At 46.5% G+C, this 16,909-nt stretch overlaps 1 protein-coding gene across 18 annotated transcripts in view; it reads right to left on the bottom strand.

Annotated features, from left to right (window-relative positions):
- TRPM3 (transient receptor potential cation channel subfamily M member 3) overlaps window positions 1-16,909 on the bottom strand; it is a 785,382-nt gene that overhangs the window by 10,333 nt on the left and 758,140 nt on the right. For all 18 annotated transcript variants that reach the window (XM_032308281.1, XM_032308298.1, XM_032308285.1 and 15 more), the window contains 3 exons: window positions 8,990-9,140; window positions 8,672-8,871; window positions 7,038-7,170 (listed from right to left, as the gene is read on the bottom strand). In XM_032308281.1, the coding sequence (XP_032164172.1) occupies window positions 7,038-7,170; window positions 8,672-8,871; window positions 8,990-9,140 (484 nt within the window). The remainder of the gene's footprint in view (window positions 1-7,037; window positions 7,171-8,671; window positions 8,872-8,989; window positions 9,141-16,909) is intronic.

The raw sequence follows: 16,909 nt of genomic DNA, 5'->3' as shown, positions 1-16,909 counted from the left end.
CCCAACTCCCTCCTCTCACTCTTTTATCTTCCAGGGTCCCTTCCCCGGGCTCAAGGTTCCAGACTGCCCTCACCAGCCCTGCCCTGGAGATGTCCTTCTCATGCTCCAGACCCAACGTAGCACTTCCAGGGTCCGGGAACTTTCTGCCGCCACGCCCCGGTGTATTCCTAAAAGACTTGAAAATTGAGCAATTCTGTATCTGGCAAACCCAATGCTCTTTACGCAGCTAATGCAGCTGATTCAGAAGGAAAATACAACCTCCCCCAGCTTCAGTTGATTTTGTGGTATAAACATAGCTGGAGAAACACTACTTAAAATAATAAGTTTGTGTGTCGTACAGAGGCACGATTCATTTTGTCACCATCTAGCCTCTGCAGTTTGGTTTCACAGGGACTGCAGTTTCATATTTTGCCATGCAGTAAGCTTTGGGTAAGTGGGTAAAATACGTCTTCATTAAAGTCGGGAGCAGGAGAGACCCATTTTTGTAGAATGAGACTTTCCATTTTGGATGCTCTAGGTACTGGGATCTCTTAGTTGTTTAGTGTTGGCAGAATCAAAACAGGCAGGACAGTGTTCTTCCTCCTCCTCCGTCCTTTCCTGGAGCCTGGTGTACAAAAAGTTGGTATGGAAAGAGCGAAAGATGCTCTTTCAGCATGACTGTGTGTGAACACGGGTCTGAACACTGGAAAATATCTCCCTGCTCTGCGGGGAGCTCCCTGCCTGTGTCCCACCTGCCTTCCGCCCAAGGATCCAACGGGGCAGAGAAAAGCAGCCGGTGAGAGGCAGAACTAAGGCACCATGAGCCCAAGGAGGAGTTAGGAGCTGGTTCCGGATAGTAAACGAGACAGAAACTAAGGAGCCCCGTGGGAAGGGAGGAACAGAGAGGGAAGGACAGACAGGCGGTGCACGGAGGAAGGACAGACAGGCGGTGCACGGAGAAAGAGGGTTTTCAAGGAAAACGAAGAGGTGGCGGGGGGAGGGGGTACTCAAAAGCCAAGGAAAGGAGCAGGGCCCCAGGGAATGACAGACAGGGAGGTGGTGGGGAAGACAGCCCGAACAGGATCCCGGAGCTATTCCTCGCCAGTCTCTCCTCAGCCGCTCTCCTGTGGGGTCTGAGCTGTTTGGAAAAGTAAGAATTGGGAGGAGGGGCTGTTTCTTCCAACTTCTGGATTTCTGGATGTGTTTAACCACCAAACGGTATGATCAGTTAGGTAGTGAATATAACTGCAGAGGTTTAATACAAGAGTTGAAGAGAAGAAAAGATCCTGGAATCAAAATTTACATGTTTGTTCCATAAACAGAGTGCCTCCCTTCGTCTTAAAACATTTTTTTTAAAAGATTTTATTTATTTATTTATTTGTCAGAGAGAGCACGCGCGAACAGGCAGAGTGGCAGGCAGAGGCGGAGAGAGAAGGCTCCCTGCCGAGCAAGGAGCCAGATGTGGGACTCGATCCTAGGACCCTGGGATGACCTGAGCCAATGACCTGAGCCAAAGGCTTTGGCTTAACCAACTGAGCCACTCAGGCCTCCCAGAACATTTTTTTGAGAAGTGACTGTACATGGGTGTGCGTCACCAATATAAATAGGTGTGAGGGACAAGCAGAGTTCTGGGTCGTGATTGCAGTCACTAGTTACTGACTCTGGTCAAACCACTCAGGAGATAAAACAGAAGTAAGAATGGTAAGGATTTATGAATCGATAGGAAGTCTCAAGGAGAGAGAGACAGGAAGTCACTAAGTGAGGATGAAAAAGAGGCACCATGGAAGGGAAGATGCCTTTTCTTCTTTCCCTTTTTCCCTTTTCTTCTTTCCCTTTTTCCCTTTTCTTCTTTCCCTTTTTCATGTCTCTGGGCGTCACAGGGCGTACTCAGCATCACTCCGGAGGCAAGCACAAGAGGGGCACAACAGGGTCCTGGAAGGATGTGATGTCTCCTGTCCCTGGGTGCCCAAGAAAGTGACAGCTGGGACCCCACCAGAGGGCACGCAGTGGGTTGTTGAAAAGCACAGGGAAGAAGACAACGAGCCTCTAATGGCCAATATGATGAAGAAAAGAGCCTTCACAAGAAGATTCTAATGACACAGAAAATGTCAGCTTCAAAGTGCAATTTCTTAAGAGCTGTTATTTTCTAGAAATTCATTTTCTTTCCTGATATGCTCAAAATGTGGTCAAAGGAAATGCAGTAAAAGAAGGAGAAGGACTGGGGCACCTGGGTGGCTTAGTGGGTTAAAGCCTCTGCCTTCGGCTCAGGTCATGATCTCAGGGTCCTGGGATCGAGCCCCACATCAGGCTCTCTGCTCAGTGGGGAGCCTGCTTCCTCCTCTCTCTGCCTGCCTCTCTGCCTACTTGTGATTTCTGTCTGTCATATAAATAAATAAATAAATAAATCTTTACCCCCCCCCCCAAAAAAAAGACAGACAAGGACTGGTTGGCCATGCCTGTTTCACTTATTTTTTAAAAAAGATTTATTTATTAACTTGATAAAGAGAGAGGAAGAGAGCACACAAGCAGGGGGAGAGGCAGAGGGAGAGGGAGTAGCAGGCTCTCTACTGGGCGGGGAACCCTATTTGGACTTGATCCTGGGGCCCTGGGATCATGACCTGAGCTAAAGGCAGACGCTTAATCAACTGAACCACCCAGGTGCCCTGCCATGCCTGTTTTAGATCTCAAACAAAATAAGATGGAAACAGAGAGGAAGGCAAATCATAAGAGACTCTTAACTTTAGGGAAAAAACTGAGGGTTCCTGGAGGGGAGGTGGGGGGTAGAGGGGAGGCGGGGGGTAGAGGGTAACGGGGGGCTGGGCATTAAGGAGGGCACTTGAAGTAATGAGCACTGGCTGTTGTATGCAACTGATGAATCACTCAATTCTACCTCTGAAACTAGTAATACACTGTATATTAATTAAACTGAATTAAACAAAAACAAAAACAAAAAACAACCTCCCTGGAGCGCTAGCAGTAGGATGGCTACAGGATAAGGGGCAAACACAATCCCATATCACATGAACCAATCACAGGGCCTCTTGCTGGGGGAGAGGGCATGCTCACACAGGTTTTCAAATGAAAGGCTATGATGCAGAACAAATAAGGCAAACTCTGGCTTCTCCATAGACTGACACCTAATTTGTGAATTATTCAATTCCCTTGGGGTCACCTTCCCTTCCCTTTGGGCTAGTCATCTTTCTCATCATACTGGGAAGGAAAAGGGAATGCAATTTAAATCCAACTCAATCAGCAGAGCTACCAAAGATCAGCACTGGAAAAAAGATATGGTTGGGAGGTGGGTAAAGCTCATCTTTCTTGGCTTACACTGGTTTTTGATTACTTATGAGTCTCATATATCTGAAGTTATTCTTGTCTCCCTTTGTTATGAAAATTAGAAGTTGAATACACTATTAATAGTCACATGACTGTTCCTTTTTTTTTTTTTGGATCTAGGTGAAGAGCAAAAAGGACACAAAGCCCTTTGGCTCAGGAATGATGATGTTCGATAAGTGATGCTAGAAACCATGTATATCCTTCTTCGCTTAAATTGTTACTGGAGAGAAGAAAAATCAAACTGCAACTTCTTCTGACAAGTGGAACTGGACAGGTGGGGTGATGGGGAGGGTGATCCGGAAGCTCTCAGTTGTGGGTCTGAGAGTTAAATGCCCACGGGGAGGGCAGATCAAGTGAGCAGGTGAGGTCAGGAAGCAGGTGAGGACAGAAGCAGGGATGCTGTGGCAGCAGAGGGGATGCCCAGGCCAGAGGCACTCAGAACAGATTTCAACCATCACTGCAAGCCTAACCCAATAGCCCTCTGTGGGCAGATGTTGCCCAAGAGCCACCAGTTTGCAAACCCTGCTTTAAGGGAGTTAAGAACTTGCCGCTGCGATCACTAGAAAATGTAAGCAATCCTTAATAACCAGTGGGAAATAAAAAAGAAATGCCAGGAGACTGGAGATAGGAAAAGGTTTTTCTGATATGAAAAGTTCCTGAATTATAGGAATTATATGAGTTTGACATAAATTCTAGGCAGCATTACAGAATAGCTCAGTAGTATATAGTTAAGCAGATGGTACTTTTTGAGTACTTTAAAAAGGTAGAGTTCTTTAACAGGAGACTTTATGGGCACAGCAGTCATCTTGTCTTGATAATTTAGACCAATACAGTAACACAGATGCATAATGTTTGTGATGGAGTACCTAGTGATTTTAGCAGGGAGGCTGACACACTGGGCTGAGGGGAGAAATGTGGATATCTGGCTGGTTATTAACAAAAGGAGAGGGGGTGAAACAGGGGCCAATACTGTCAGTGGAAGGTATTTTTAGAGTCATACCAATGTCTTGGTTCTGTCTTGGTTCACATGATCTGTGCTGGTGGGCATCTGGGGAATTATGGTGAAGGCACAGCAGGTATACTTATCAAGTCAACAATGAGATAAAATGAATATAATGGAGAAAAGAAGGATTTTTCAGAATCAATTCCTAAGAGGTGTTAGTGATCTCTCAAATACTGTATTGCGCTCTTTATATAACATTTGGGTGCAAAAATATGACTTAGGAATGATGCATTTAAGTTGACAATTATGGAAGTATCTTTGTATTTCTATAAAGATTTATGCAAGTAAAACTTATATAAATAAGTTATATTTTACAGGCGGTGGCACAGAGAGGAATGTGGGGCTCGCTATGTAAAGAAATCCTTTTCCCAAGTCTTTTAGCAGAGCAGAGCCAGCTCTTAATTTTTCTGATCTCAAATCCCTGTATTGGGGCTGTTTAACATGAAGAGAGAATTATATAATATCTTATTCATATGTGTACAGTTAATTACGTAAATTAAACATTAACTATCCAAATGTGTGTGTGTGTATTATATATATGTGTATTATCTATCATTTATTATCTATTATATGTTGTCTATCTGTTGAAAGCAAATGGGACATGTGATTTCACCTGCCATTCCACTCAGAAAGTGTCCCAGAGCGCGCGTGAGGTGGGGAATACGGGTCCTCTGCTTCCTTGGTTGATCTTCGTTCCCTCATGCACCTTGTGGCGTTTGTTGTGCAGAGTGCAATTCTAGTTTTTAACGATTTTTTGGTCCACTTGCAAATGCGAAACAAACCAATACCACCACTACCACCACCGACAAAAATCAAACCCCAAACAAACACAGACAGAAGCAACAGAAGCAGGATGAGACCTGGACTTAGATGCACCTCTCTGGCACCTGAGCTTGGTCGTGAGCTTGTCCTGGCCTTCCAGGCCTCCACTCCTCCAGAAAGCTACTTAATGCCTAAGACACAGGAAGGGGGTGCCTGTGATCTGTCCTGAATTTCTGGAAATTGCTCACCTTGGTCATCGTCCTTGAGGGCAGAGCTCTGTAACCACACCCAGAAGAAGACGGTCTTGGGGAAGGAGTCTCCTGCAAGTGCTTACAGGTGGGCATGAGAGGCTCAGGTAAGGTGTTATATATAGTTCCTTCCTGTTTCTATCCAGTTCCAAGGAACTGGTGGCATGGTCACAACATGTTCACAGGCGCTGGTGCCCATACCTCTCATTCTAGTTCCCCAGAGAGGTGAAGGCTTCCTTGCATCTCAACACTCCTTCCCCCTACCTTTCTTTGATCCCAGGTCTGTAGCTTTTTGAGATCAAAAAACATTTCAAAGTCTCGTGCACATATGCTTTGGAAATGTTTGAGCAACAGGCAATGTGTCCGCGTGGCACAGTTTTCTGGAAACCACATGGCTATATGTCCATTAATAAATAGCTTTTTCAAGGCCTTAGAATGAGAGATTTTTAGATTTACAGCTCCTTCCTCTGTTTGCCAGAAAATTGCTTCACATCATATCGTCCTAGAATGCTCTGTTGTGCAATGACAGATGTGCATAAAATTTGTGCGCAGCTTTAAACTTTGTTAATATTGGCGGAGTACCAATGGATACAATCACTCACTGGCATGTGTGTATATACCTGCTTATCTAGACTGCATTCTTCAAAGAAATGAAGAGGCAGGGACAGAAGAATGCGGCTTGTGTAATTTCTACAGAGCCACTAGAGAGTGTACAAAGTGGGTGAGCAGATAAAATGTCATTTCCTGAAAACTTGAGGTCACTGATTCATATCTTAGAAGTCTAAATCATATCAACTGAAGTCATCAATATAATGCCTTTCCCCACTATTTGTAATAGTGCCATCTTCATGTCTCAAATGCTTACAACTGAAAGTTACACCAAGCTTTGTAAGTCTGCACATTCTTTACCAGAATGGTTCCCAAATGATGGGTTTTGAACATGCCAGCCCAGAATGAAGTGTTTATTAGTCTACGGCAAAATGAAAAAATTCAGAAAATGTAAATCCCTTTGCATTAAGCTAGATTAATTACACTTCCAGGATTCTTTCTTTATATTTTGGGATTGTTTTTTTTCTTGTAGTGTTACTGGTCCACAAAACTATTTGACCAGTGAGATCTGCAAGTATATCACCACTGGCTAGAAGAATCTGCTTCTCTTCATTTGTTTTCATATTGTTCCATAAAAAGAATAAAACAAAATAATTCGGAAAAAACCGCTCATCCATTATTGTACCTAATTCAGAAGTCTCTGGCTGCTGCCGATTCAGAGGCACTGAATATCCATGTGAACCAGGTACGAGGACTGTTCTCCTCCTGAAAAGATGTCTGGGGATCTACGTGAAACGCCAACCTGCTGGAGCCTCAGCCCAAGGAGAGACCTTGGTCTCTTCTTGGGCTGGGTCTCTCTTGGTTGGTGTCTGGGCGGGAATGTTCCAATTTCTGGTCTGAGCCAGCAGACCTGTCTTAGACTCAACAACCTAGTGTCCAGGAGAGTGGGTGCTATTGCCTCCTGGAGAAGTCCAGGATCTCTAAGTATGGGATTTTGGTCGATAGATGCTTCAGACAATGTTCCATTCGCTCATAAGCTTGGACAATAAAAATAAGCACAAGGGGAATCTTTGTTTTGGGGGGCTGCAAACAAACACAGCTGATAAGGCACGCCATGACACAAAACATCCTTGGGAGGGGCGTGTGCCCATGGAACGTACCTTTCCGAAGTCACCCGTATCCTCTCGTCATTGGATGAGTTGAATCGATCATCCTTCTCTCTGAAATATTCCTCTATACACTGCTCTTCGAAATCGTGTACTTTCTTGAGCTCATCATCAGTTATGAACAATTCTGTGGAAAAAAAGTGAGCGATGTAAAACAGGAAGGACAAGCAATGGCATCTGATCTATGGGCCTAATGACTTTCCTCACTTAATCAACGTTCAGAAAAGGGGTTGAAATTCTTTACTAAGTGTCAGGCTAACTCCCAGCCCAGTCGGGTGACCTCCGTCCCTGTGCTCCTTCTGTGCGTTAGGCTCACTCTGGAGCCCTGGAGTTCTGAGTGTGTCTGGTTTACTGCAGGGACGGGTTCGAATCATACACATTGCAAGGCTGAGAAAGGAGCTAAGTCAAAGAAAAAGCAGGTTACTCAAAAGCTCAGTTTCTGGTTTGTGGAGTGTGGCAGACGCCCACAGCTGAGGCTGGAAAGCCACATCCACACATCTCCAGCCTCCTCTGAGGTTGGCAGCAACCACAAGACCCAGTTTGGCTCCAGAGAAAGAAGTGTGCTGCAGGGAGGGGTGGTGTGCTGGGAAGAGGTTCTGCCTTCCTGATAAACTCTTCAGAGGGAGCTGCTTCTCTCCACATTTTCGCACCTTCCCCTTCTTCCTGTCTGGAACACAAATGTGATGACTGGGAAGACAGCAGCTATTTTGCTCCCACGAGATAAGACAGTGCAAGAAGGAAGAGCGGAGCCTAAAAGGGAATGCAGGGTCTTTGACTTCAGGGAGCCACTACTGAGCTCTGGACTCCTACCCCTTCGCTTTTGGTTACACGAGAAAAATACAACTTTATTGATTTGTGTTGTTGTTAGTCCGGTTTTCTGTAACTATCAGGGAGAGTAATTCATAACTGATACAGCCGTAGAAAGAGCCCAGTGGAAATGTGAACCCTTTTCCCACTAAGCTTTCTATTTGCCTAGATTTGTGTTTCTAGTGGAAACAGTAACTTATGGAATTCCAGGCTCTCTTTGACTCACTAGTTTTAATGTCTAGAAAGAAGCTGGGCATTGTTTTGTCAGGGAAGTTGTTAAAAGCTTCAGACTTAGAGAAGCCATTGAGGAAGTGGCTTTGGTTTCAGCTTTGGCGCACTAGTGATCACCAAGAGGTACCCCCTGAGCTCCAATCCCAGAGGCTATGGCCCAGTAGATTTAATGCAGGTGCTCTATTTAACACACTTGGAGAAACCACAGGAGCTTGCCTGTATGAGGCTGGACTCCCAGTGGTTCCTAAGTGTGCGTGGGGTACTGAGGGGCATTTAGGGACCTGCAGGAGCTATTGGTATTCAATGTGTGGAGGCTGGGCGTGCTAAATCTTCTGTGATGTGTGGGACAATCCCACGCCATGAAGAATTATTCCACCCCAATGCCAATAGAACCTCCTTTTAGAAACACTGGGTAGAAGGTGGATCGTGGTGTGTTTCTATTTTTCCTTTGACTAATAGAGAGCAGGGCTGATTTCCTCATGAAGTCCTACAGGCATAATAGGGTGGGCATGGGGTCCTACATGGCTGTCTGCAGGAGATGGTAGGAATCCCTGCTTTGTGGTGGCCCAGGGCCGTCACCCGAAGCTTACTCAAGCCGTAGTCCCTCTCGTCTGGGTCGCTCTCGTGTTTTCGCCATCGGCAGCACAGATGCTGGAAGATCATGGTCATGTGGCTAAAGATGATCAGAGGTGGGGGCAGAACTGGCCTTTCGTGGAAAGTCATGATAAGCTGATACCTCTGAAACTTCCACACTTGGTTGGATATGGATTTTACCTCAAAGAATGTATTGCTGAAATAGAGATGAGAGAGAATCAAGCGAGAGATGCCACTCCTTTCTCAGGCACCAGAGCCTGCCCTCCCCTGGCCTCCCACTCCGTCCCAAGACCTCCGAGGAAGGATCCACTTACTTGAAGACAGCGATGAGCAGGTTGACCAGCAGGATGTTTGCCACTAAAAGGTAGCAGGCCATGATGGCCGGCACAATCCAGGCTCCCGTCTTGCAGGGAGGCAACTGAATTATTTTGCCATCCTCTCGGGTCTCATTCTGTCCACAGGGAGCTGAAGGAAACAACAGAGGCAAGAAATGAGAAACTGTGGTTCTGTGATTAAAAAAAAAAAGAAAAAGAAAAAGAAAAAAGGACTGATTTGAAGGAGAGAGGGTTTTTTTAGATGGAAGAAAAAGAGGGCCATCTCAAACAAAAAGGAAAAAAAAAAAAGAATTCTAAAAAAGCCAAAATAGAAAAATGAAAGCTTTGTGGATATCCCAAGGGATGGATCCCAGAGCGGAGCTGGTTCGGCTCCTGAGGTGTCACCGGACATGAAAGAGGTGTTGGGATGCCCGCTTGCTCACCCTGTCCCTTGCCCCCGACCCCCAGTGAAGGATACTGGCTGTCAGGAGGAAGCCTGTCAAGGGCTTTCCTGGGGAGGGGTGGGGGGTGCAGAGTCTCACGGCCCCAACAAGTTACTTCCAAAATGTGCCGTGGAGGCTGCAGCATCCAGCCAGGTGTAAGAGCAGTGGCAGCGGGTTATTGATTGGAATTAACACAGGGCACAGCTAACTGCTGTGGGAAACAACCCAGGGCACCAAGCTAAGGATCTGCGGCCTCAGCGTAGAAGGCGTAAAGCAGGGCAGCGCCTTGGGAAGTCTGCGGAGGGCTTGCTGCTCGGCGCCCCTGATGGATGGCATTTCGCTGGGAGGCCAATGAGAGGTGATGAGCTGGGACCCTGGAGCCCTTAGGTACCTGCTTTCTTCTGGTGGCATTTCCATTCTGAAAATGCGCTTTTCAAGGGCCCAGGGCACAGAACCCAACTGCACTGAATAAGTGGGCAAGTGGGAAAAAAAAAAAGAGAGAGAAAGTTCTGGAGGTGGGGGCGAGGAGGAAGGTGATGTGTGGGACTGGGGGAATGTGAGTAATGTGCTAATGAGGCCTGCTTCGAGTTTCCAGGTAAATTCAGGGGAAAAGCAAATCCTTCACAGAGCTTTTTAGCGCTGCACGGAGAACATGGCTGGGGAGTGAGACGGTGCCCGGGGTGAGCAGGTCCCTCTCCTTCTCCAGCTGCCTCCTACTGTCTTAGAAAGTGGCCTGCCTGTAGGAAGCAGGATGGGCCTGCAGTGGTCTCAGCACTTGCTACAGGCAGCTTTTGAAGGTCTGCCGGGAAGGTGTGCAATGCTGGTCCAGAGTCTCGGCTGGAGTATCTGGCAAGGGGGGTCCATTCCCTTCTCAAGAGCTAACGTGGCTACGTGGGGTGCGCCATCGTGGTTCTCAACCCTGGCTGTGCTGAGGAGCTTTAAAATACGCCGATGCCCCATCCCACCCCCAGACAACTGAACCAGAATCTCTGAGGGTGGCCGGGGAAAGGGTATTTCTTTCCTTTAAAACTTCCCAGGTGCCTCTAAGGAGAGTCCCCTGAGCTAGATTTAGGCTGGTAAGTGTATGTGATTTCTGACATTCTCTCAAGCCCCAAAATGCATGTTCTTAGCCCAAAAGGGGTTTTTAATGTCAGGACACTAAGACAGAAAAGATGCTTTGTTTGGATCAGGCCATTGTGTATCGGGGTCAGGTGTGTTCCAGCATCATTGTTACTGGTATGTGGGGCACTAAAACCACCCAAGAGGGTCCTCTGGAAGGAGCTGATTACTCCTTTGGAAGGAAAACCCAGTGATGGAGCCCGCCCCCCCCCCCCCCCCCCCCCCGCCGTGCTTCAGGACGAAGTTCAAACTCTGAGGGTGTCTGGTCCCGTGCCACCTCTAGCCACTTCCTACCCCTCCGCAGCATACAAACTGGACTGAGTCTCTTGTGGTTCCTAGAAATGTCACGCTCTCTCTTCCTGATTTTCAGCCATGCTGCTTTTGCTTCCAGAAGGCCCCTCCAAAACCTCACTCCCACTCCCATGCTCCACCTTGGGTGCACCCTGTTCAGTTTTCAACGTTCACGTAGCTTTCTGGAGCTTTCTGGAACCCATCCCAGCTCACTTTCTGCTCCTTTCCAGCCAGGACTGGGGGAGGTATTGACAGAGACTCCCTGCCTGGCTAAGCTCTGCTCAGGCTCTTCTGGGCTTTTTTCAGCTAGGCCTGGACTTTTGTCTCTTCATTGTCATTTTCAGCAAGAATCCTGCTAAGCCACTTTGGCCAGAATTCCCACCCTTAATAACTCATCACCACCGACACCCGCTCCATTTTCTCATCCTCCACCATCCCCCAGCCTGTGTCTTGACCACCTTGGCCAGCCCTTGCCAAGAAGCCGGTTCGGCCTGTAGGGCAGGAACCCCCTACCCTGGTATTTCCTCTTCCTGATTTTCCAGCTACTGACCTACCCATCGATTTCTGGTTTCCCTGGCTGCATTCAGAGTTGGGCCCAATCTCTCTCTCCTATCGCAAACCACCATCGTAGTTGCTCTCCACCCCCTTGAGTGAAGTCTCCCTTGCCATCTTCCCCAGGAAACGCTGATCCCAGTTCTTTATCTGGGATCCTCAAAAGGGAAGGACAGTAGAGACGGGAGGACACCCATGGCGAGAGCATAGCATGTGCCACCTCTGCTCTGGGCACTTCACGAGGGGTGACATGCCTTACCCAAGATCGCACAGCTAATGAGGGGTAATGCCAGAACCATTCAATCATTCATCAAACAAAACAAAACAAAAACAAACCGAGAGCTTGCTACGTGCTAGCGGAACTGGGACTGGAGATAACAGTGATAAACGAAGAAGTGAGTCCTGGCTTCCCTCTGACCCCAGAGCTGGTAAGTATTCTGATTTATCTCAAGTGGCCTTTCCAATGTAGTAATACATAATAATAGTAGCGACCACCTAGTGCATGCTTAAATGTGCTATGAGCTTTAGTTATACCACCTTATTTTAATTGTGACAATATTTTGACACAATAGATATCCTTATCCCCATTTTACAGATGAAGACTTGAGGCTCAGAAAGCTTGAGGATCCCTGTCCAGATCTCAGTCAGAAAGTCCGTGCAAGCCTTCTTGATTACAAAGTTCCCACTGTGTCTCTGAAGAAGGGGCCTACACAGGGCTGAGGGGGGGCCTTTCTGTTATGAACAAATGCAGACACAAGTCCATAGGTATCTGAATTTTTCTCATTTCCATCAACATGAATAATGGCCTGAGCCATTCCGATGAGGTAACAAGGTCAGAGACTGAAGAAAGAAATCTCATTCACACTATGCGTATCAGATGTAGGCACCCACGTCGCAAAGATTAAGATGCATACCCTTTTAATTCCATCCTATAATATATTTGGAAAAGAAACTTTTTAAAAAATTCACACAGTACCTTCTCCCCAAAGAGTAACAGAAAATTAAAATGAAACACTAGGCAGTGTTTGATATAATCAGAGTCATCCTTAAAAATATGACGAAGAAGCGTATTTCTCCAAGATTGCCCCTTCCCCTCCTGTCTGAAGAAACGTCTCAAAAGCTTATTCCAGATCACAGTCAATGGAATAAAGAGCTTAGTTAAGTGTATGACTACATTTATCCTATCTTTTTTTTTAAGGAAGGATTTTCAACTAAAAATCCATCCTGAGAAGATAACAGGACAAAAAGGATTTCTCCACCTCCTTTTGAAAATCCATACAGTTTGCCAGAGGATTTAGAATTCCATTAGCACAGCTTCTACGGCCTACTCCAAGGGTGAATTAGATTTAGATGGCTCTGCTCTTTTCTCACACAATGCTTTTTTTGGCAAGACAACTGGAGATGCTTCCCTTCGTATGGCTACATCCTTCTAGAAGGTTCCTGATCTAAATGTCTTGGGTGGTGGTGGAGCCAGACAGGAGTTTTCCTTATGGAAGTGGGGGGCAACTTTCTATTTCTTTCAGCTTTTGGGTAGGGCTACCATCTATGTCTTCCAGTAACGGAGGAGAGGAAGAGCAGGTGTAATTGAAAACCAGGGAAGCTCCGACTTTGTAGAGTCAAAAGCACCATCGTCAGCTCTGCCTCTGCCTTCTTTCGTGTTTCTTTTCTTTTCCCTTCCCCCAGCCAAACTGCTAGGTAAGAGGCAAAGCGGTAGTGATGTGGCGCAAAGGTAACTGTCAGGAAGGAGAGAGAAGAGGCCTCAGTTTCTCCACATGTGAATGTCGGGAATGCTATTCCCTATAGCATGAGAAGTCCAAGATGATTTCAGAATACAGGGGCAGGGCACTGAATAACACTGAATCAGACAGTGAGAAACTGATGACCTTTTCAAGTCCCTTTTGATCTCCCTGACTCCATCAGAAAGAATCGCCAGTTGAGGATAATACTCCTTAAACACGTGCTTCATTTTTGCTGAATTCCCTTATTAGAGAAAATTGGGCAGGCTGAAGGCTCAAACGACTGGACAGAATTTCATAACAAGGTGGTGGTCGTTCTGTCTGTTTTATGGTTATCTTCTATTTCTATAAAATCATACTGATTTTTCAACTTAAGGCCATGATGATACATTTTAAAAAATAATTTAGCTTTGAAAAAGAAGCCAATTTCTCTCAAACCATCAAAGGCTAGAGCACATTTCTACAAAACAATGAATGGTTTATGTGACTAACGATTGAGAAATCCTGGACTAGATGATTTCCAAGCCCATCTAGCCCTGTTATTCTGTGACTCTGTGTTTCTGTGGCAAGGAGTAAAAGACCAGAATAACTCTCAGACTGGATGGTCTATCCCTGGAGCTAATCTATCCCTGTAGGTCTATCCCTGTAGGTCACTTGTAGAAGCCTTACACTTTCCACCCTGAGCCCAAAACCAATCAAATAATTAGCCCCCACTGCCTGACATGCCCCACTGCAGGGGGCATCAGTGACAAAGCCTTGGACTCTTCCGGGTTTCTGGTCTACTTGCTATTTGCACACATGTTCAGCCTTAAGCCACTTAAAAAGCACTATTAAACTGAATACGCCTCACTTTTTTTCATCTGGTGAATGAGAAAGCAGGATGTCACAAGCCAAGGTGGGTCATGTGTGAGTCGTGGGTGTGGGTGGGGCATGCATTATGGGGAAGAAAGTCACTTCCCTCTGTTGCCTTAGTTCTCCAGTCTTGCTATTCAATACATGTAGTTCACATGGTGACAAAATTATTGTTTTTTTTGATGTTATTTGAGAGGCTTCAAAATTCCAACCTTGGTATTCATTCTTTGGATCAGGAATTAGTATCAGAAAGATTCTGGGCAAGTCTTGCTGGGGCAGGAGGTAGCCTGTGGCACGGGTCCGTGAGTTTGTTGCCATGACACACTGGATTGACTGCACAAGTGGCTCCAGTTTCTCTCCTCCCCCCAGAGCGAAGCTCCTTTGCCATGTGATCTGATAGTTTTTCTCACCAAAGAAGTAGAAACTATTTTTTTTGCTCCTTGATTCTGAGTTTGGCCACGTGAGTCTCTTTGGCCAATGGGATGTTAGCAAATGGGATCCCCAGAGAACCCAGACAAAACCCTTGAATGCTTCTGTTTCCACTCTTCCACCCCAGTCATAACCATGAGGAACAGGCCCAAGTTAGTCTGCTGGAGGAGACACACATGCACCTCTGATTCCAGGCACTTCTGCTGCTGGAGCTCAGGCTGGTCTGCATCAGTTGACAGCCAGCGGAGTCCCTGGCACGTGACTGAGCCCAGCCATGACCAGGAGAACCGTCCAGCCAGCCCACACCCTCCTGAGCTCGATAGGCTTACAGCTTTAAGCCACACTTTCTAGGGTGGTGGGTCCCTGGGCATCATCAACAGGTAATGTCCATATCCATGGCCAAGGGACAATGACAATACATACTGATACGCACACTCGACATCCTCTGCACTGCTCACAGCGAGGAGAGACAGCCTGCCTTTCAAGCAGACACAGCCCTAAGTTCTTCACTACCACCCGCTCCCCCGCAAACTCCCAGTTTAGGGCCATTCCCATCACCACCCAAAGAGCAAATTCACTGAGTGATGACCAATGAGTAACCAGCCTCTGTCTTCAGAACTTAAACTGAGGTGCAGAAACTCGAGGGAGAGGGTGCCAGGAGCTTCACGGAAACATCACTGGAGTCAGACCAAGTTAGATCGTGTCAGAGGAAAGCAAGGCATCAGAGGGAGGGAGCGGGAGAGAGAGGAGGGAGGAAAGGGGAGAGGCAGGGAGGTGACTGACTGATTGAAGCTACAGGGAAGTGGTGAGAAGGCAGAAGACAGCGGTCATGTCTTCGGAGTCTGGCTTCCCCAAACCACTTCCAGTTTCACTTCCAGTCAGTGCACGTCATGCTTTGCTTCCTGTCTTTGAATGTCTCTGAGGTTTCCTCTTATACACTTAGAGCCGGTCTTTATTTATTCTAGTTTGAGTGGGTTTTGTTTTCTCACAAATTACCATTTTTCTCTTGTTGAGGACAGTCATTCACACCTTAGAGAGAATCAGCATCTTGGGCTAGAAGTTTCTTGAGAGGGGACCATGATCCAGAGTGCTGGGAGTTCATGGCAGTTACGAAGGGGCTCAGGAAAATGTTGGAAGGACAGAAATAAAAAGCATTTAACTTACAATTTTACTGAGGGCTCACCTCACTCGTTTTGCTCTTTGCCTAAACAAACTAGGATTACTGGAGCTTTTTTCTTCTTCAGACCAAAACCAAAAGAAAACATAAGTCCGAGAAAGTCAAATAAATGATTGACTCTCCCAGATCTCTGTGTCACCGTCTGTCTCCACTGTCATTCTTGACTAGAAGGTTCTTGTCAAGCTCCTCATGTGGCAACAACATCCCTTCTCCTTCCATCACAGACGGGTTAAGATGGCCTTAACCGTGAAAGGTTTCCCCAGTGGGTCCACAATATCTTAGCCATCATGCCACAGGAATATGATTTATGTTTTTGTTTAAAAAGGGATTGCACAGTTTTTCAGAAACCCATTCATCTATTCCATAAGGTGCCTGAAGAGGGAAGAACCAGGCTCTTCTTCAGGAGGGAGCGTCTTATCAAAAGAACCAGCAATCTCCCTGCAGGGCTTCCTGTGCTGAGAAACATCAGTCCTGAGAGCCAGACTGGGCATATCTCCATGTAGACATACAGACGTACATCACAGACGCGAAGCTGTAACAGCTCCACAAAAATGATCCATGGCTCCCGCCGATTCCCATTGGATCGTGCCCCCAGAGTTATTGACATCAAGGGAAACAATCAATGTGGCCCCTAATATTCAGTAAAGCATTTACAAGCAAACACGAGTTCCCACTGACATTATTTACGAATTCCCTGGTAAGCGACAAGGCAAGAAATCCATTTGCACTCACAGCTCATGCTCCTGGCTCTGTCTGCTGGCCCACTTCCCTCTTGGGAGCTGTCTGGCCCTTCTTGCGTGGGCTCTATTCACCTTGCCCTCTCTCCTGTTATGTGAGGGCCACCTTCATATAAACAAGAGCCCACTTGTCTCTGTTTCCTGTTAAAACATGAGCTTTGGGGCGCCTGGGTGGCTCAGTGGGTTAAGCCTCTACCTTCAGCTCAGATCATGATCTCAGGGTCCTGGGATCGAGCCCCGCATCGGGCTCTCTGCTCAGCAGGGAACCTTCTTCCCTCTCTCTCTCTCTGTCTGCCTACTTGTGATCTCTGTCTGTCAAATAATAAATAAAATCTTAAAAAAAAAATTAAACGTGAGTTTTCACACTTCAACGGATGCTCCTCCAACAGCAGAAAATCTAGATCAGAGGTGGTCCATATTCTGCTTAAACCTAAACTCCCGTGGGCGGGCTCACCGGTGCCCATCACTTACTGCGAGGTTGTGAATACAAGTCCAGCTGTATGCTACATATAAACAGTGTTGTGATTCTAGTACACGGCTGCAGGGCAGCACATATACACATAGTAGGTTAACAAATATTTTCT

This window comes from Mustela erminea, chromosome 12 (genome assembly GCF_009829155.1).
Source record: "Mustela erminea isolate mMusErm1 chromosome 12, mMusErm1.Pri, whole genome shotgun sequence".
Lineage (NCBI taxonomy): Eukaryota > Metazoa > Chordata > Mammalia > Carnivora > Mustelidae > Mustela > Mustela erminea.
This window is presented reverse-complemented; position numbering and strand designations above follow the sequence as displayed.